We start from the raw sequence: 21,509 nt of genomic DNA, 5'->3' as shown, positions 1-21,509 counted from the left end.
CATAGCTCTTCTTCAAATGGGAAAGCAAAATCTGTATTTGATGACCTTTTAAACATTTTTAATTTTCACGTCTGCTGGGGAAAAAAAATCTAAATCTTTCCTTTGAGCTTTTTCTAGTCATTTTGCTTCTGGAATCAGCATGGTATGTGTCCCTTACAATGCTAGAAAATACTTGAGGTTTTCCTTTCTCAGTAGATTGTCAGACTGCATTTTGGACAGGCAACCTGCTTAAATAAAATGAAGTTCACTGGCCTATTCTGGCATAAGACAAACTATTGTTAATGATCAAGAGTAGGTTCTGAGTGTGTTACGGAGAAAAAAATGTCGAATTTCGGTCACTAAAATGGCACCTGTATTTTTTAGAATAGACTTACACCACTAGTTGTCCTGTATTTTGTAAACAAATGTCCTTGGATACAGAGGAACCACCTGTTATTGGTCTGTCAAATGAATATCTAATTAGGGAATTTGGGACGTTGATACTTATCTTTACAATTTATGTCATTAGGAGTTACGAAGTGTGAAAGTGCTGCCTGTCACTTGGAATCAGATACTGCCATCTGCTGATCAAAAATCAAAGTGCATTGTCTACTTACTGAATACACTTTTTAATAATACACCTTAAAATCCTTAATACTTTTAGGGCAATTGAACTTAAGTTTACTTAAAATGTAGACAGATGATAGAAGATGTATACAAAAAGAACAGGAACCCTTGCATGGAGGATGAGCTAAACAAAAGAAATCCCACAGTAAGGAGTGCAGTATTAGTATACCAGGTGTTTATAAACATCATTTGCTTTTTGTTGAAGACTAATTGGTGTTAATAATCACAATTCTAATAGTACAGAGGGGGAGGAAAGACCACTCATTTTTTCTTTTAGGTCAATACTTGGTTTGGACTTAGCAGTATTAATGTCCTCAAGAGTCATTAATGGAGATGTGCTTATTTACTAAGATGCTTTATTTTTTATTATTATTATTATTTATTTTTCCTTAATCTGTAATTATGCTATGCAACTTTAAAAGAAACATGAACTTCCTAGAATCAGCTTTCATGGATTGGATTTTTCTCAAGCAGTAAAAACAAAACAAACAACAGACTAATGAACAATCAAACAAAAAGCACAGCTGGCTGATAGGAGTTCAGCAGCATACCTAGTCAAAAAAAAAAAAAAGAAAAGGTGGCTTCACAGAAGTTAAAGAATAGTTACTGAATTTTCCCTTCCTTATTCTATTTGTTGGAAACTCTCAGCTCTCTACATGTTTGTAAAATGCAATGAGAAGCTGTTATTTCACAACCACACAAGAGTAGGCCTTCTTTTCCTTACTCATCTTGTTTTCAAAATGATAATTCACAGTGCCCTTGAGGACTTAAGCCCTTGTTTTCCAAACAGACTATCTTTTATAGCAAAGTGAATAACACTTCCTTAAACTGTTCACAACTGTTGAAAAATTAATAACAAATTTTTCTTTTTTTTTAAACCCCAAAAGGCTCTGGGAGTTTCCAGTCAAAACGACCGATCAACAATAAAGAAAAAAATTAAGGATATTAGAAAAGCACAAGAAAAACTGGAAAAACAAAAGGAAAAATTTCAAAAGAAGGAGAGAGAAGTTCGCAAGACTGGTAGAGTGGTAACCACTCTTGAATCAAGCTGCTAAGGTGACCCTGCTTTGTTTTAGTTCAAATTGCTTCACCTTGAAGTTCTGCAGATTTGTATATAATTGTACAATTGAGGGAGGAGGGAAAGTGCAACAGTTTAACATGGTAGGTTTTTTTTTTTTACTTTTTAATAATAGTCCCTCCCCATTACAACCCAATAAAATGAAATGTTTTCAGTATTTTTATTCCTAGTTGACTCTGCCTGTACTAATACTAATTTAACTTCCTGCCTTAATATTTGTGCTTCTAAGACCTCATGTGCCCTTTTCGTTGAAATTTCTACATGTTTGTGAAAAGTAGAATACTGTGTTTAAAAATCATTCCAATATTAGTCAACTAGAGTTTTGTAGAGTTGAATCTGATAGAGGGACAATAGAAAAATCCTGCCAACAAATTCAGTCTGTGACAGTCTGTTTATCTGTTGCCACTAAAGATGTATAGTAAAAATTGTTTAAGAAAACAGTAATGTCAAATTAATTTAAAAAGAAAGCATGTATTTCAAATTTATGAAGTATTTTCTTTAAATTCTTGTATTTTTGGCGTGATCTGTTTCATGCTAAGTCCACTGTAGTACCACTTTGTTTTTGAATTCCATGTGTTGCAATTTAGTGAGAAAATAACAAGAAATATTAAGTAGTTTCACAAACTACATATCCTAATCATAGTATTCAGTTTTCCACACACTACCCTTACGGTGTTGGGACAAGGTTTAAATCTATAAATAAGATCTTTTTTAACCTATTTTTTCCTAAATAATACATAGTTTTATAGATTTATGCTACAAGTAAGATCAATTTGCAATACATGTATTTCTCTTTTCTACTTGCTACGAAATTTTTGCGGACCAAATTTATATATTTGCTAATTTTAAAATACGCTGTTCTTCAAACTTAAAATACTGAGGGAAGAATTGTAGGAAAAACTACCACCGAAGCACTGGGTTTCTGCATTGTATTTAAATATGTTCAATTGTAGACTACAAATTATTGCTCTTTAAAGGAGGATTTGATATGCCATATAGTTTAGAACATAAATTGGTGTTTTGTATATTTACATACTCTTTGATAGATATTACAACAGCACTTCTTTATTTAGATTATTCCAGAAACAAACTATCAGTTCCACCATAAAATGGACTAGAACAAAACTTACATCATTTGTGTATGTGGACCAAGTTCTCCTTTAAATCTATGGACTGTTTTTCATTTTAATTAAATGAATGGACTTCACTATTGGTGTCTCACAAGTTTTTTTTGGTATAACTGTCTTACGAATTTCAGCAAAAGGATGGTGTGAAAAAGCTTCTGCACACCATGCATTTCCAAAATAAAGTTAAAAATCTTGGTAATAGTTACTTTTAAAGAGAGGTTTTATTTTCAGTATTGTTTCTTAAGAAACAACTATTTCCTCAAGATTTAACTTATTTACTTTGTTTCCAGGAGCTCTGAGTTTGTACTCCAAATGTACAAACCTGGAGTCAGGGAGGAATGCTGCCATACTGATAAAAGAGAAGGGAATTAGAAGTATGGAACAGTCAGATTCTTAGAATTATGCACCTAAAACTGCACTCTTCTTGATTCAGACAAGGATGTTTATTTCTCAGTTAAGTGCTTAAAGAACAGGGAATACAACCATGTATTATTACCTTTTTCCTTTAAGCCTCCTAAGCTCAGTGTTGTACCCTGTCAAGAGTTTGTTTCTCCGGAAGGAGACAAGTGAAAATAATGGTTTTAAAGGCTTGCTTATATGCAGGGCTGGTGCACTAAGTTGGGGCCATAGCAGTTATGGTATGCTCATATGCCAGGTGAGTTCAAGAACATTGATTATCACAGACCACAGCATTTAACATCTCTCAGATGCTGAACAAATCTAGGTCCACAGAACTAGTTTGGTATCAAGCCACAAAATCACCCAACTGAAAGTGTAATTTTAAAAATACTTTTAATGAATAAATGTAGTGATTCTTTCAAAAACTTAAGTTAACACAAACCAAAATTACTTTTACAGTGCAAGACTTAGTTCATTTTTATACAAAACTATTAAACTCAGCATTTTGATAGCTGAGCTACTATACTACTTTACTATAGTGATTCACTTCAACTTTAAGTGTGCTAGCAATGACAGCAGTACAGTAATGAAAATATTTTAAAAAATCATTGTTTGAACTTCTATTTCTATCAAAAGTAAGAAATCAAGCTTATGAATAGGGTTAAACATTGTAAACAAATATATCAATACGTGCGTTTTTACCACAATCACTTGGGATGGAAGGTAAGGAAGGGGAGACAAATATAATTACATGGCAAGTTTTTCTAATAATCAGAGTTTAATTGGTAGCTAGCAGAGAGCAAGAAAGGGCTTTTATTTCAATAACACCATATGAAGTATTTTAATAACTTCCTAGGAAAAAATGATTTAGCTTTTCTTCAAAAACATTTCTTGTAGTTCTCAGGTATTATTAAAATTGTTCAATTAAGTTAGTTAAATATTTAAAACTTAGCATTAGAGCTAGAATGTTCAGCTTCTGCGTTGAGTTTTTAAAAGCCTTTGCTATAGCTTTAAGCTTTAGTTCAGCAAACGTAACAGCTGCAGACATTCTCTCTAACTTTTGTACAGGCCCCATTTTACAATATGTGGAATTTCTCACGGTCATCCTCTTACAGGGTTGAAGAGAACAGCTATAGCTTCTCGTCACTTGTAGCCATGCGTGCATGAAAGGTATGTCAAACAGTCACCACCTCACAGCCGTGTATGGAAGAAAAATAGGGATGTTAAAGTGCCCACAAGCTTGAGCAGAGCAGTTAATCACAACCAGAACAGTACAGTTAAGCTAGAGTAATCCTCCTTCAGTGTCAGTTTAACTGCATACATAGCCATTCTGTAATCCACTCCTGTAAAAGCGACCCGTGTTAGCTTGAACAGAGTATAAAAACATCTGCTTTGCAGAACTAGGTTAGGGAGGAATAGGTGATAATCTTTAATCTGGCTCAGGCACAACTAGAATTTTGTGTCCACGAGTTCTAATGTACCAGCTATGCCCCTCACTTGTGGTATCTCACCTTCTGCTCTGTGCAAAGCAAATAAACCAGCAAAACTTAGGCTTACTCATTCTGAGAGTGATTATGCATGTGTGCTACATGACTTAATCGCAGCAGTACAGGCAATGAATTATTCAAGGCAAAAACTTCATTTTAAAGGTCTTTAACTGTACCACTCCTAAAATATTGAGGAATGGTATGAATCAAAGGTACAACACAGATGTGTCTAACTTGAACAAATCTGGCACAGTAGGCATTAAGAGAAGTTGAATCCTTTATTAAAAAAGGACTTAGTACCTGAAATGTAATGCTTGTTCCCTTCTGTCTTCCACGGTTGTTTTGACAGTTTGCCATTGACTGATGACATATTCTGCTTACCTTATTTACGTTATAGTATGACTTCAAGTTACTAGATAAATGAAGCCAGAAACACACCACAAATACAAAGGTATTTTCAAAAACTGTTAATTCCACATTTTTTAAATACTTCTCAGAAGGTAGTTTATATTGTCAAAGTGAGAGATGCCCTACTAAAGGTAAGTTTTAAAAATGTTCGTTTATTAAAAATATTTTTCATTTACAACTGTAACCTGACATACCCCAGAGTCTGAGATCTCACTAGGGCTAGAACACTGATGCTGTTTTGGTATTACCTACGGAAATACAAGCAAATATAAGACAGTATACCTTTACTGTACATAAGCCAACGCTGTTTGCTAATTCACAATGATCATGGAAAGATAAGTTTATCACATATTAAATATTCACATTACCACTAAAGAAATATGACTGATACCACATACCTGAGATACATTATACCAGTGGCAGCAGCTAGAACTGATTTTTTTTTCATTATTCCTAAAGCCCTAAGTGTGATCTCTACAGCTGTAAAACAAAAAACTTGATGTATAGTGTGTAGGCAACATTCCTAGCTTTGCAACATTAGGCTTCAGCATGCTTATAAGATCAAGGAACAGAAAGTTCCATACAGGCTCAAAGGTACAGCAATGAACTCCTTAATGTTTCTTACATCAGTGTTTCATTAATCTGTAACATTGTATAAAGGAAAAATTCTCTGGCAAGCTTTTTCAATAGTTCTTGTATTAAAACATTTTTTTAATTATATGAATTAATACATTTCTCAGTAGATATGAAATAGGTTGCACTGATCCCTATAAAACCTGAAATTACTGCTCCCTTGATTTAACTACAGAAAGTAGTCATAAACAGAAGGTGGAACAAATTAAATGTGACCTTCTTACTTAGAAAGTATCAACAGCTTACTACTTTTCCTTAACTTCCAAAAAAGAGTAATTGAGTTAAACTTTGTTATTCCACTTAAAATGATTTTCACATATGAAATGTGGCCCAGCATCTTGGCATAGACCAGGGTCTTTTAAATTCCCTTCATGTGATATACCTATATCTTATCAACTGTTGGGCCAACAGCTATATACTGCGAAAAGTGGTCATGTCCTTTGGCTCGCTGCTTGGCACGCACCAGTCATCTGCTTCGTGGTTTGCTTTATAATGTTTCCAGGCTGCTTTGTTATATACAGGGAGTCTTTCAATTGATTCTGTTGATAAGGCCTGTAAGTAGAGAAGACTGTAGCTGACTTTTTTTAATTTGAGTAACAGAACAAGGTGATCCAATAGTAATTAGATTAGAGTGGATGATAAATTTAAAATGGTAATGTATTACATCATACCTTTATGTAAATAACTGCATCTGTACCATAACCTTCTAAGGAATACAGTTTCAGGTCTCCTTGGAAGTATTGCGCATACAGACGTGATATGGGCAAGCCATAACCAAATCCAGCCTGATACAGGAAAAAAAAAGTTTATTTTTATTAACTGAATCAATCAGTGGTTATTACTGGTGTTTTCTAAACTAAAAGGTAAAAGACAATCTAAGCATGATGTTTGACAGTAAGAGGAGTTCAAATGCTGATTATTATACCCCCTTACAAGCACCCCTGAAACAGAAAAAGCATGGATACTGGTGAATAGGAAAAAGTTGTTCTACTCCTTTGTCAGACAGGACTGCTAGATAACAGTTCTTGTATTTTGGTAACTTTTTCAAGAAGAGTAAATTGTACTGAGTGCCTTATAGTGCTGCTGATCTTAACTATTATTTAATGTACTTAAGTCAGGTACCTTTCATCATCAGTAAGTATGAAAAGGTTCAAGAAGCAAAGGTTATGAATTTTAAGTTACACTACAATTCCACCAAACCCTGTCTACAGCAGCAGGATGTAGCCCTGAAATTTTAAGTTTTTTTTTTTTTTGTAGATCTACTATATTTCAGAAATCTCTTGAAGAACATGCTCTCTGCTCCTATGTAAAGATCTGGTATTTAATGAGTTACTGTCATCGATGTGCAGAACACTTTAAAAAAACAAAAACATTTTGAATGATGCAATATAAGAGAACAAATTCAGGAAAGCTGTTCAGAGCTTCTTATAGTCTTAGTCTCTCAGTATTTCTTGTGCATCTATTAAGTTCACATAAGAGCAAAATAGATTCTTCATATGCCTTGTCACATCTATGTACCATCATCCTTCCTGGGGAATGGCACAACTGACTGCACATTATGGCTGAAACTATGGACTTGATCCAAAACCAATGCTATTTTTTTTCCCTTTCTTTCAGTGGCCACAAGAATCCTGTGCTTACTGCAGTACATGCAGCATAGCTAAGTGTTCTTCTTGAGACAGTTAATCTTTATATTTGATAGACAAAAACAGAATATTGAAATTTAAATTGTATAGTCCTAAAATATTGACAACTGTTTTCCAGGTAATTTCATGAAAATATTTGAATTAAGCACTAACATCCAAATGATCATAGTCATTGTATCTATAAAATCAGGCTTCATGGCTTTGACTAAATTGTTTATTTTGTGACTATTAATCACATCCAAGATGACAAGGCATAAAAGATGTACATACCAAAGGTGTAGCTCGGGATGTCTCAACACGTGGACGTGGTGCTGTTGAATACATATAGTTGAATAGTCTGTCAATTTTCCTCATAGGAACACCTCCACCACGATCACTCATCTGGAACAAGAAGGAACACGTAGCATTATGTTCCTGAATACAATTTTAGAAAAGACAGCCTCTCTCAAACAATGATCCAGAGAAAGTTCAGGTAAAACATAATATAAAGTTGTCCCTAGTAAATGATAGGTTTTCTTAAATTCTCATCTCTCAGCTATAGCAACAAGCAGGTGAATTCTTCCCCCTCATCCTTTTTACAAACCATTTACATAAAATACTATCCTAAGAAGCATTCATAATCTCTTAAAAGCAAGAAAATTCTACTTAAATTTTGCATTGCTTTTGTCTTGTTTGTAATTCAGTTTTGCCTGAAGTCCAGATTTATACCTACCGATTTCAACAAGTACCAGCTTCTGTGTATTTTCATCTTTATTACTTGAGACTACTGCCAGTTAAAAGACAATGCACTAAAACTCGTTACTGAAGGAGCAAGTCCCAAGAGTTGTTTTACTAAGTGTTAGTTAGACCTATGAAAAAGCCAGTGCTTGCAGCTGGTCTCTGAAATCCAACATGGACACTGTATGTAACAAAAATTAATTACTCTGCAAACTGTATTTCAGGCAGGTTTAATCTGCATGGAATATACAAGGTTCATTTCCCTTTTTTCAGTTGTTTCATACCTCCTATGCAGCTCTATCATTTTGATTTAAAAATGGCGACATAACAATTGTATGAAGCTGCTGCTTCAGTTTTAGTCACGATTGTGCATAAACTAGGCACGATGTAGGCATGACAAAACCACAGAATTATATTACAGAACCTTCCCAGTGAATATGCAACCTCTTCATGAATTTCCTGCTGATGCAGTATGTGAAGTTGCAAAACTGTCCTGTTACTTATATACTACTTAATCAGATACAATCTACTGCTGGAATCAGATCATCAGATAAAGTTAGTAATATGATGACTATGACAGGAAAAAAAAATAATAATCAAAAAAGTGGGTACCTTAACAGTTAAATCCTCATTTCCCAACGTGACATGTACATGAATTGGAGGATAAATGCATCGATCAGCATTATGTTCCATGGTGGCTCTCATTGCATTCTGCAATTTTCAAGTACAAGAACTTAAATCTTATTCTTACTGCTTTATTATCTTAAAACTTCAATTTAGGAACATAGGTTATTTTTATCACATATATTTTAGAATCAAGACAAAATATATGGTTTTAGAATAGGTTTTTTTTGAGTGTTTCTGATGTATTCAGTATCAGCATTTGTAAAATTTATTTGAATTACAGACTAATTTAAAAATTTTAGAATATTTAAGTATGTTAATGTACAATTTTATTTCTATAAACCTGTATAATGCATTCTACATGCAACAGAGCACAAAGATCCAAGAAGAGTCTAGGACTGAAATAAGTGCTTGAGGAAAAAAGTATATAGAACCAACACGTTTCACTTTATACCAAAGGTGTCCCCAAAATTAGGAATATTATTCTCACTTGCTTTATTAACTAATGCCTTTATACAGTATAAGCATTTTTTGACAAAGTTGTCTACTGCGGAAGGTGTCTGAGGTTTTCAGTGGCTAGGCACAGAGACACATCTTCCAAAGCTGTACAACCTAAGTATATTCCTGTAGTTAAATTGCTAGAAGTTTGCATTTGCAAAGACACTGCAGTTAAATTGCTAGAAGCTTTCATTTTAACGAAAACGCATTGCTATCTAGAAATGGTTCAAAAAGTCAAATACAATCTTACTAAACAAACATGTATAAAAGAATTGTGTAATGGTAATTGCACAGACCTTGAAAAGTTCGAAAAACATGTGATAGAGATGTGATGGTACATACACCACTTGCATGGGCTGTCCTGGTGATTTAGCTGGAGAAAAGAAAGACTAAATAATTAAATGGGTAATTTACTAAATTTATTATTTACTAAATTTAATTTATTAAATTAACTAGGTATCTTGTATTGATTCCTGTACTAATTCAACGTGTACATTTGTATAGGTAAGAGAATTTAGAAAAGAAGGAACAGAAATTTTTTCAGAAGTTGTGTGTTAACCAAAATTCATACTCAAGATTTTCAAAAGTGCTTGCTGCTTTAGAAAATAATCTTAAAATCCACTCTAGCATCACTGATTAGACCATATAATAGTAGCCTTCTAATACTTACAAGGTTATTACGAAGATGGAGTCAGGCTCTTCAGGTGGTGGGAGGATAAGAAACAATGAATGTAAGATGGAATAGGTTCAGACTGCATATAGAGGAAGACATTTTCACCATGACATTTGACAATTGAATCAGGTTGCCCAGAGATGTTAAGTAGTCACCATCCTTGTAGGATTTGTAAGACCAGACTGGATAAAGCCACGAGCAACCTGGCCTGATCTCATAGCTGTCCCTGTTTTGAGCAGGAGATGAGGCTAGAAACTTCCTGAGATCCCTCCCAACCTGATAGGATCTTACGATGCTAAAATGTACCAAATACTATCTGCAGCACAGCCTATTTTTTGAGTAATTTAGAAATTAGCTAGTATTACAAGAAACCTTAACAAAATACAATTATATCTATAAACTGATTTAGTTTTCAAGCTTTTAAGTATTAACTCTGGAAAAAATATCATGGGAACATAGTCATTAATGAAAAATTAAGGAAAGGTTGCTCCAAAAATCTGCTGGCCCTGAATGTTCTTTCAGCTCAACAAGTTAATAGTTTTCTTCCCAAACTGTGTTAATGACAAGTGCTTTATGAGCTATAAATGTTAAAGTCTAGTGATGGTCAAAAGATTTGGAATAAATCATGTACCAAACAAAAAGGGAAAAAAAATGCACTTTGAAATGATAGGTTCCTGCCTTCAAGTTAACTGCCCTCATCTATGCCTCCACCCTCAAACCCCATGACTACATTTTAAATAATGGCTCTCAGCTGTGGGTAATAGTGTGCATTTGGCCTGGATCAGGTTTAACTCACCTTCACAATTCATTAAGCAAAAGGCTGCTCCTTTTATTAAATCTAAACTGTTTGTTCTGACTTCTGGAACATGTACACCATTAAAATGCTCCTGCAGTAAAGAGCAGTAGCTAGCGTGACTGATAGTTTTGTACAAATATTTTTAGTAATGATCAAGAGATGGAGAAAGGAAAATCCTTTAACCTATATAAAGAGTAACAGGTTTTGTACAGTAGGAAGAAAAGATCTGGAATGTGTAGTCAAGGCTGCGCTTTCTTTGCCTTTAACTTCACAGGCCAAGCTACTCTGGGTGCACTCTCACTTTTGCAATCATTTGTAGAAGCAGTTTTGATTGCTTGTTTTTGTAGGTCTGCCTGAACTTGGTATTTACTAACTTGAAAAGCACTCCAGTGAGTAGTGTTAGAAAGGCTCTTTAGCATTCAGCAAGACTATGGGGACAGTAGTTGACCTCTGAGTTCATAGCAGCACAATTGTAAATGTCTTTTTCAGTCATAGAAAACAGGTTCAAATGATTTTTTACAGGGACTTTATCTAATTGCAACTTTAAGTGTGCATTACCTGAATAAGAAAGAGAAATTAGAATGCAAAGTTTCGTGTGTCACAAGAAACACAAAGAGGATGAGTTGTAATAGATACAGTGTAGGGTGAAGACATGCAAGAAACCTTGGGGAGGGGAGGACATCGCTAAAATCTGTTATATCAACAGCTGCGATTTCAGAAGCTTTTCTACAGGTTTCAGTTCACCAATTAAAAAAAAAAAAGGAATAAGGGAAGTCTTCTGCCAGATTAAAAAAAAATATATATATCTAGTAGAGGATATAATATCTAAATCTTTATTATCTCTCTATATAATGTATAAAATCTATACAATAGAGGATACATTGACTATAGGAAAAGTGGAAGAACATTATACCAGCTACTTCAGAAGAAGCTATCACTACATTCAAGGGAGTGTCTCATCCCATATGCACTTACCATTCAATTCTTCCAGGATGAGTTCTGGAGAGCTCATATAATATAAATCACAAAGTCTCTTGGCACTTTCATAGCCATCTATAATAAATTAAAAAAAGTTACCTTTCTTTTTTCCCTTTACAGTTTACCAAAAAGAAAAACAAAAATTGAAAACACTGTGCGCTGTCAGTGAGATTTTTATCATCTTCTCACAAAAACTGTTTGTTTGTTTGTTTTGGAGGCGGGGGGGGGAGAGACAGGGACACTGACAAAAATATGTAACGCTTACATTTTCAATTAAGCTTCTGCTCCAAGTAGGAAAGAACTATACACTATATAAACATCAAGACATATTGGCTCTCAACATAGACATTCATGTAAGTTTTCACAATTCTTTTTCTTTTCTGGATTTACCTCTGATAACTTCAACAACATTGCAGCTAGGATCAATGCTTCCAATATGCTTTGGATGAGCTGGATTAATTTTCCCACCAAACAGTAAAGCTGCCAACAAAGACAGTATTATTTAATATCCCATATAATTTTTATAATTATAGTTTATATCTTCAGTTTTGCTGAATAGAAGTTTATAGAAAATCTATAATTCCAATTTTTACCATAGTTAAAAGGCTATTACTAATAAATATTTTTAAGAAGCATTTAAGTATTAAGCACTTAAAAGTAAAGGGAAAATACTACTGACAGAGTACAGGTATCATTTCCCCTCCCTTCAACAAAAGCACTTACAGTGTTGATTAAGGAGCATTCTAATTGAAATGCGACTCATGTAGAAACGATCTAAAAAATACTGCACGTTCTGCGAGGTCACTGGATCAATGCCAAAGCTTTCCTTGTACTCTATTACTCCTTGAGCCATAGTAGGAATTACATCATTGTGTCGATTCCGGATTTTTATCACAGTATCTGTAAAACTAAAATTAATACATTGTTAGTTTTTACTTTCAACTGAGTTTAATACTCTGGCAAATTGAGCATCTGTCCACGAAAATGAAGACCACCATGTACAGAAATATTACAGGTCTGCCTACTGCAGTATGCAGGCCAGTCTTTATAACAAATAGAACATTTCAAGCAACTTGCATTGAAACAGTCAGTAATGGTGCCACCATTGGTGATTATTTGTACATTTATTGTTAACTTTTTTTTTTATTAATGCCAAAAAAAGAAGAAAGTTTTGTCAACTGTGTTCATGCAAATCATCTCATGCCTGTCAAAACAGCAACCATAGTCAGCTGGTAACGAACAAACCTACTGTACATGTGAAAAGTTCCATACATCAGTTCCAACATTACAAGTAAGGAACTGGTAAAAATTTGGTTAAGTTTAATTATTCTTAGCTTCTTCCTGCCTTCCAGTGGCAGGGGATGATGTTACTATGATTCTGACATAAAAACTGAAGATAGATGAAATTTTTCTTAAGCCACTACTTCTCTTGCCAGTCCTTCTACATAAGACTTGTATTGATATATGTAACAAATCCTTACCTGTGAATAGCTCCTGAATCTTCTGAACTTTTGTCCTTAAAGTCAAGGATCTCCTGAAGACTTTGGACATACCTTTAAATGAAAGAAACATGAAAAAGACCAATGCTAATATGACTCCCCAGCACCCTTTGGTTAGAGATTTATGGTCTTCCAAGTCTGGTTGCATCTAAATCATTGTATTTGATATATCCTATAGACCTATCCCCTGTGAATTTTGTTAGATCCTTCTGAATCCATTCATGACGGTTTCTTCCAAAATCTCCAGAGCAATTAATTACACAATTTAATTAGAAAGCATAAAAGATCATCTTTCTGTTTTAAACCCAGTGGGTGATAACTTATTAGCAGCCCTAGTTAGTTCCTGTTATTAGAAATTTTTCCCAGCTTGTTCATGATTTACATATTTCTGCCATTTCTTTCCTTAGATGTTTTTTCCAAGCTGAAGAATTCTGTTTGGTTTTCTTCTCACGTAGAAACTGTTCCAACCCTCTGATTATCCCTCTTGGTCTTTTCTGTTCAGGATAGAATGACTAGAACTGCATGCAATTCAGAGGAATAATGGACTAACACAGTGGTACACTAATACTCTCCTCCACCCTATTTGTTACTTAGTTCCTAACACTATTCATGTTTTTGCCCACCAACTAACAGTCAGAAGAATATCCACAGTAGCACCAAAATTCCGTTTTTGATTGGAAGTGAGCAAGCATACAGGAGGAGGAGGTTCCTCTCTGCGCTTTACATTGCATTTGTCCAAGTGGAATTCATTTCCCATTTGATCAATGTCATTTAGTATCACAAAAATTTAAGCTTTCATGTTTCATTGAAAGCCTCCATCTACACTGATAGCTCTTTTTATATTCAGTCATCAAATCAACTGCACTTATTCACTGTCAGACTTTGTTCTCTTAACTTTAAAAGCCTTTCCAGATAGCCATGTGCCTTTAGCAGTTGCCAAGCAATCTCTTTGTTTGGCTTTCATCTTGCAAAAATTTACGCTTAAATTCCTTACTTGAAAGCAAATTTTACTTTTCGAAGGATGTCTTCTTAATTTTAATAGCCTTGTATTGCTTCTGCTGTTTTAAATATTCTGGCTTTGGGAGCTTTCTCTTGCTTTTGTTATTTTCTACACTTTTACTCTCAATCTGCAATAACTTGTCTTTTAAATAGTTTCTATGCTTTTTTGAAAACATATTGTACATTTAGCTGCTTCTGTTGATTTCTTAACTAGCTTCTTCATTTTAGTTAAGTGCCCTGTTAAACATTGCTCTTGTGGATTTTTGTTGTTACTGAATTCTCTTACATGACTATCTGGAATAGTTGAATATAATAAATGGTTTTTAATTTCATTGTGGGTTATCTAATTGCTCCTAGAGTGTTTTTTTCCCAAGTCTGAAAATTTAGTTTCCGTCACATTGGGATATTTACTCATTCTAAAAAGGTGATGTTCATGTGTAATGAGCATATGAAATATTCTTTCTGTAGAACTGAATGCGTTATTCCTACATCTTATGTATATGCAGAAAGTCACCCTTGAAAGTATTAATTGACACTGTTCTTACCAGCTCTGCACCAGCTGAACAGAAGGTGTTCTTAGAAGGTTGTCTGGAAGCAGGCTTATTTCCTTCATTATGTTTGCCAATCTTACAGGCAACTCTTGTCGCAGAAACATAAACGACGTCTTTTCACAAGCATTTTCAGATCCTAAGACCAAATAAATATATGACAACATTAGAATAAAGTCAAAACTATACAAATTCTTACTTTCTTGCCTAAGAGGCCTCTGGTTAGGTTTTAAAGTTGACTCAGTCTGGTAAGCCAATGTTTCTTTCATAACAGTAGCCCACTTTATATTTCAAACTGTAAACTTACCAGCTTTGTTGAAATAAGGAGAATCTCAGTATATAAAAAGTTAACTAGTGCAAGAACTGCAGACCTATACCAGCCAACTTTAAATATGGCTTCTATACATGCAAATTGTTTATTTGTAGCAAACACTGATTCTAACTACCACTGATGAAACAATATATCATTCTGAGCATGTTAAAGACAAGCAAATGAAAACATTGTGGGAAGCATATTTGTTTGAAGGATGCTTGAGAAAGTATCACAATCCCATACACCCCACTTGACCACTGATCTTACAAAACTACCATAACTCATATGGGAACACTTCACACTTCCAGAAAATAAATTAGATTTCCTATTAAATTGTTTAAGATTTATTTCCCTATCAGCTAGCTTTGTTGTAGTTAAAACTCAAGTCTTACAGCGAACAGCACACAGATGAATTCAAATGAATACTGAGAAAGAAATGGAAGTAGGATGGCTACTGTGCATAGTCATCATGATAGTAGTTCTACCATATATTTACTTTTTAGAAGTTTTACACTTAAAAGCTAGAAGCAAAGTTAGTGCACCTGTTAATAACTGACCTGTGCTTTTTATAAACACAGGTGTCATCTTTTTGCATGTCAATTACAGGTGGTTATTAAGATCAAGGCCTAAGTTTACTCCCACGATGCTTGTTTTACTAGGCTAAAGGAGGAGGCGGGAGACAAAGAGAATAAGGAGTGCTGTACTTTATTCTCCGCCAGACTTACTTCAAGATTTCAACAGTGTCATGTAAATAGCATCTAAACTTACTAAGCTGTTCATCTACTGCTGTGAAATATGTACCTCAGTTCTGATGTTTCATAACAGGTAACTCCTAAAAATTAACTCTGTGGTGTTTCTGCTCAGTTCACACCTTCCATTTGACATGGGGAGGAGTTGGGGAAGAAGATGAAGGGAAGGGACATAAAAACAAGGAAGCCAGGAGTGTCTTAAAAAGCAAAAACATACACCAAATTGAAATGGTGTAGTTTAGTTTAATGCATCCAGGGACAGACACATCATAAACTACACTGGTGACATAATGTCGGTTAACTTAATAAAAACGCAAATAGCTATAAGGAATTTCTCCCCAGTGACACTTACCAGTATTATGCACTGTCTACATATGACCTCTGCCCAGAAACCTCTCACTCTTCTCCCTAGTCAGATTGCATTTCAGCCATGACTGTTACTGGCCTTTCCCTATTCTCAGGTTAAAATTCCAAGAAAAAGTCAAATTGAAGATATTAGAATGTAACGTTAATCTTCAAATGTCCCATGCACTCAGCAAATGACATTCCACAAAGAAGTTTTTTATCTGGAGGCCACATCTTTGCAATCCTGGGTCAGAAATGGAAGGCAGCTTAGGGTAAGTAAGATTTCAGTGAATGGGCACATGACTTTGTTTCCCTGTGCAGTTATGATCCATCTATGCAAAGAATTGATAAGGCTCCTATAGAAAATATTAAGCACTTACAACCCAAGATACAACTGATAACCTAAGACCTAAATTTGCCTACAGAATACTTCATTTACTAGATTGAGAACTGGAGGAACTAAAGGCAGATTTATGGTGGGATTCCTGTAAAAATCTGGAATTCTAGTATGGGATATATTTTATTGCTATGTGTGAAATGCTGAATAGATAGATGAAGTAACAGGACAGTTAAGAGAACCTATTTAAATCTTCCTACTTACATACAAAGTCTGGGATTCTAGGATTAGTTCTCAGTTATGTTTTACTTGCAAAAAGATAAAAAGCAACTGTTTACTAGCTATATGTTTACATGTATCTTATGACAGTGCCTTGCTTACAAAAACAGAACCAATTATAGTATGGCTCCACACTCAGGCTTCAAAAACGCTTTTCAGAATATCTTGCAAGACCTTTCTCCATGCAGTCTTTGCTCTGAAGCAGAGCAGAGCAATTCCTGTGCTCCCTTTTGACTCAAAGTACTCAACAAGCCTGGGAACATGTGTAGTTTTACCAAGAGTATAAAATTGAGCACCCCACAACCAATTTACTCATTTTCCAGGCTAGATTCCCAACCCTTCGCGGTGATTCTTGGTGTTTGCTTTCTGCTCTTTCTCTCACACATTTTCTGAAACGAGCAGCGCTTGAGTGAAGTGTTTTTGTGGGGCACAAACATGTGACTGTGGAGAAGTCACAATTGTTTCAGCTGCTTAGCTCCAGCTGGGATTCAACATCTCTTGTGCCTGGTGCATGCTGGAGAGCTTGCTAGCTTTCAAAAGGCTTCACAATTTTTACTTTTCAGAGTCACTTTATTAGCAGTCGTAATTCCCCCTTGTCCCCAACACCGCAGTTTTGGCAAAACATCAAACTACTTCTGTGCTACCAAGAATTCGAGATTTCAGCTGAATTTCAACCTTGCCTCACTTCTTGGCTCTAGGTAAGGAGTCAGCTAGGCTCCCTTCTCCCGGAAGGAAGCGGAGGCTTTTTGTGCCAAAAAGGGCAGCATTTAGCAATAACACAGGGCGGCGGGGGCAGGCCGCCGTGCCAAGGAGCCCGAGGGGGCTCGCTCCCCGCGCGCCCCCTCAGGGGGACAAAGGCGCGAGGCTCGAGGGCGGGCGAGGGGCCCGACATCCCGCCGCCCCGCGGAGGGGCCGGGACCGGGGGGAAGCCCGGCGGGGACTCACCGAAGTCCAGGAACTGCTTCATGGAGAGCGGCGAGGGCGAGAAGCGCGAGTAGAAGTCCACCTGCTGCGGGATGCTGCCCGGGGAGGCGCAGCGCCGCAGGGCGCGCAGCAGCCTCATGGCGCGTCTCCCGTCCCCCCTCAGCCCGGCCCGGCCGCCATTTCCCGCCGCGCCCGCTCCCCCGGCCCCTCACCCAGGCCGCGGCCTCCTCCGCCGCGCGGCCGGGAGGAGGTGCCCGCGGCGGTGGGTGTCTCCTCCCGGCCCAGCCCCACGCAGCAGCGGCGGGGCGGAGGAGAGGGCGGCTCCGAGAGAAGGCGAGGGGAGGGAGGGGAGCGCGGGTGGGCGTCCGGAGCAGCCCGGTGCCCGCAGGCTGGGCGCGGAGCCAAGTGGGGCTCCCCCGCCGGCCGCTATGCCGGGACAAGGCGGCGCTCGCATCCCGGAGGAGCCTGGCCTCGACCAGGTACGTGCTTGCTGCTCGGGGGTGCGGAGGGGCTCTCGGTAGGGCAGGGGGATTAGGACAGGAGAGCGGGGTCCGGAGCTCACAGCCCTGGCGGCTCGGCCGGCGACGTGGGGCTGGGGGCTCGTCGGCCCCGCGGGGGGCGCCGGGCGAAGGAGAACCGAACCCGTGAGGATCTCAGTGGGGTCGGTCTGTCTGTCTGTGTGTCGCGATGCGCTCCCGACCGGTCGGTGACGAAGGCAAAACGTGTCGTGGCGGCTTAGAAGTGAGCGTGGCCAAGCGTCGCACCAGATCCCTACACCGGATCACTCATAGTAATCCAGCACGCGAGACACCGGGATATGTGTAATAGATTTTTACCCTACTCAAGTAGAAATATCCTGAACGTTAACAACAAGGCAGCTAGCAGTGTTCCTGAGCATTCCTGATAAAGTCACTGCGACCTAGGTATCGAGTCCTGCAGTGCCATGTGGCGCAACGAGCAGTGTGGTAGCTGGCCAGGCCCTGTGTCACTTGCTCTTTTTGTTGTGGATACTTGTATTTGCCCCACGAACTTACCCTATGAAATCAGCTCCTAAACATTGCCTGATCTCCTTTAAACGTGCCTCGTACCTGCGGCTTGTCCATGACTGATAGGGGGGATGGAAGTCCAATGGTCTGTGCTAACAGAGGAATTGTTGTGTTACTTGTGTCACATTAATTTGCTCAGCGTGTTGTTGGATTGCTTGGAGCCGTAGAAAGATCATCATGAATTATTGGATTTTTTTGTTGTTTTGCTGTTGCATTGTAAATACAGAAAACATACTGATTCAGTTTTCCTCCAGAGGCAGTTTTCTGAGCAGTAACTGCACCAGTAATAAGTAAGAATAGAGCAGTGGCTCAGGGTCAGAGTGCTTCACCTGGTTTGTAGGCAGTACCTCCATCTCATACCCAGAAAAGAATGGCTTGCTCTGTTTTGGCCGGGGGTGCTGGCTGGCGGGGTGAGCCAGCAACTTCTCTGTCTCTGCAGATTGTGTACAAATACTGGTCACTAACATTTATTGCTGTAGTGCTGCCTGTGGGCCCTCCTCAGGAACATTAAATAGTAGCTCGTGCTTCTCAAGCTTGTACTAATTTGGGACACCTGCTTTGCCTATTAATTGCTGTGTTTAGAACCACCTGATGATGGTTTCAGCTGTGAGCCAGCTGTAGTTTAAAGCAGTGCCTACAGGCAGCAAGCTGGGTACTTGTGAGGTGTTGCAATTGCTTGTGGTGGTCCTGGGCTGGCTTTGTCTTTTCTACGTGCGTATTGCTGCCTGGATGCCTGGTGTGTCACTGTTGTGGGCATGCTGTAGGGACCTGGCTGCCGCCTGCTGTGTCATGGGATGTAGGTCGCTGGCCAGGGGACATGGTAAAGGCTGTCGGAAGCTAAATGTGTCCTTTCGCTGGGTGAGCTGGAGCCCATTTACATTCTCACTGATATAAACAGCGAGCGATTCTGTCCAGGGAAATCATGTTGGGTGAGCGATGACAGAAGTAACTGTGGGTAAATCTTAAATGCTGTGTTTGGAGCAGAATCCCCTATCTATCCTCCCTTTCTACCTAAAGTTTTTTTTCTTGGTCTTTAAAATACTGATTGGGTACCAATCCATGGAAGCATCTTCTGTTAAGGTATCAGAGAAGTCCCTTGGTGTGTTCAGCCCAGAGCAGAGCAGGCTGAGGGCGGCCTCATGGCGGCCTGCAGCTCCCTCACGAGGGGAGCGGAGGGGCAGGCGCTGAGCTCTGCTCTCTGGGGACAGCGACAGGACCCGAGGGAATGGCATGGAGCTGGGACAGGGGAGGGTCAGGCTGGGGGTTAGGGAAAGGTTCTGCACCCAGAGGGTGGTCGGGCACTGGGACAGGCTCCCCAGGGCAGTGACCTGCTGGAGTTCAAGGAGCATTTGGACAATGCTCTCAGACATAGGGTCTGATTTTTGGGTGGTCCAGTGTGGGGTCAGGAGTTGTACCCGAGGTTTCTTTTGGGTCCTTTCCAACTTGGGATATTCTGTGTTCCGTGATTTTGAATTTCCTCTCTCTTATTTTTTAATCTTTTTTCACTCATTGATGATCTTTTGGGGGTTTTCTCTGATCTGATCCAGTGTGGCACTAACTGGAGTTCTTATGTGCTAGTTTTTGTAAATGCTTAAGCAAAGCAAAAAGAAGAAAGGCATTATTTTTGTCATTTGGCATTTTTCTAGTCCTCTGTTCCTTCTTGTTGGTGTTCCTGAAATCATAATACACCTGGATCCACAACTCAAATGGGATAGAACAAATCAGATTTTAAAATAATTGAAAACATAGTGTTTAGTTTTAACCTAAGTAACTGCTTTTTTTTTTTTATTTCCTTCCAACTTAAATTTAAAATTTAACATGGCATTTAAGATTTAATAAGGTAATTGAAAGCAGATCATTCTTGGAGGGTGTTCCAGAGAAAGATTTTCTTGGTTTGCTGCGGTCATACAGTAAGTGACTCCTTACTGGAAGTCACTGTTCTGGGTTGCTGCATGTATGGCTGCTTTTTCTTTCCTTCTTCCATAATAGCTACATCATAGGTTAAAAAGTAAAATAAAACCAACAACCTTAAGTTTCCAGGCACACGTATGCATAGAATATCTCTGTCTTTATCTTTTTATCGTTTATGTGCTTTGCTATGATGCCTTCTGGTGCGTCTATTTGTGTTGCTTTGCTCTGTGCAAAGGCTTGTCTTTGTTCTCAGGTTTTTGGCAATAAGTTTACTTGCTTTTGCTATGTTAGAAAACTTTCACAGGATTGCACTGGTTTGATGTGGCTTTCGTCTCTTTTTTTGCAGTAGAACAATAAAAATATATAAAAAATGGGAACTAAGCTATTATGTAGTGGCTTCTGTATGGGTTTGTATCAAATTGCAAGAGGTTCAAGAGGAGCATACAGATGTTTGCATATTTTTATCGAGTGTGTAATTAAACTTGGGAGTTTGTGAATTTTTGCCATGTACAAGTTCATGTGACTCTAGATCAGAAGACAGATGGGGAAATTGTAATTGATTGTCGTGGATGGCTTCTATTCTGTAGGGAAAACATAGCTGGTAGTGAATTTGAGCGCTAACTTTTTGTGGGAACAGGAGGAGCGAAGCCTCGCTGTGTGCTGCAGTGCCGCTCCTCCGTTAGCCACTGCCAGAGGTGAGGTGGCGGCTGCGAGGGATCAGCGCTCAGTGCAGGCGGGCTCTCGGTGCCCTGCGGTGTTTCTCCCTGCTGGGCTGCAACCAGCCGCAGGCGGTCCCGTGAGTAGGCCAGCAGTGGTGCACTTCTCACCTCTGGCACTGAGTGGTTGGCCCCCTCTGCTTCAAGAAACCAGTCCCGTGCTGCTGAAACGT

General features: G+C 38.2%; 2 protein-coding genes and 1 long non-coding RNA gene across 20 annotated transcripts in view; 2 read left to right on the top strand and 1 right to left on the bottom strand.

Annotated features, from left to right (window-relative positions):
* Window positions 1-2,891, top strand: part of LOC310901904 (neurabin-1-like) — a 52,196-nt gene extending 49,305 nt beyond the window's left edge. For all 5 annotated transcript variants that reach the window (XM_083842502.1, XM_083842503.1, XM_083842501.1 and 2 more), the window contains one exon: window positions 1,494-2,891. In XM_083842502.1, the coding sequence (XP_083698628.1) occupies window positions 1,494-1,661 (168 nt within the window). In that variant the 3' untranslated portion in view covers window positions 1,662-2,891. The remainder of the gene's footprint in view (window positions 1-1,493) is intronic.
* A 695-nt stretch (window positions 2,892-3,586) lies between these two features.
* On the bottom strand, window positions 3,587-17,818 carry PDK1 (pyruvate dehydrogenase kinase 1). The gene is made up of 11 exons (XM_083842521.1): window positions 17,685-17,818; window positions 14,714-14,855; window positions 13,152-13,223; window positions 12,394-12,578; window positions 12,061-12,150; window positions 11,668-11,745; window positions 9,520-9,596; window positions 8,714-8,812; window positions 7,655-7,765; window positions 6,410-6,523; window positions 3,587-6,290 (listed from the first exon to the last, which is right to left on the bottom strand). The coding sequence occupies exons 1-11, from the start codon at window positions 17,800-17,802 to the stop codon at window positions 6,150-6,152; spliced, it is 1,227 nt and encodes a 408-aa protein (XP_083698647.1). The 5' UTR covers window positions 17,803-17,818; the 3' UTR covers window positions 3,587-6,149.
* Window positions 14,877-21,509, top strand: part of LOC310901916 — a 28,097-nt gene continuing 21,464 nt past the window's right edge. For 10 of the 14 annotated variants that reach the window (XR_014586291.1, XR_014586292.1, XR_014586293.1 and 7 more), the window contains exon 1: window positions 18,001-18,142. This is a non-coding gene — a long non-coding RNA (uncharacterized lncRNA). The other 4 variants (XR_014586289.1, XR_014586290.1, XR_014586301.1 and 1 more) reach the window with 4 other exon arrangements.

Source organism: Anser anser (assembly GCF_964211835.1).
Source record: "Anser anser genome assembly, chromosome: 6".
Taxonomy (NCBI): Eukaryota; Metazoa; Chordata; class Aves; order Anseriformes; family Anatidae; genus Anser; species Anser anser.
Note: the sequence above shows the minus strand (reverse complement) of the source record. Positions and strands in the feature narration are given on the sequence as shown.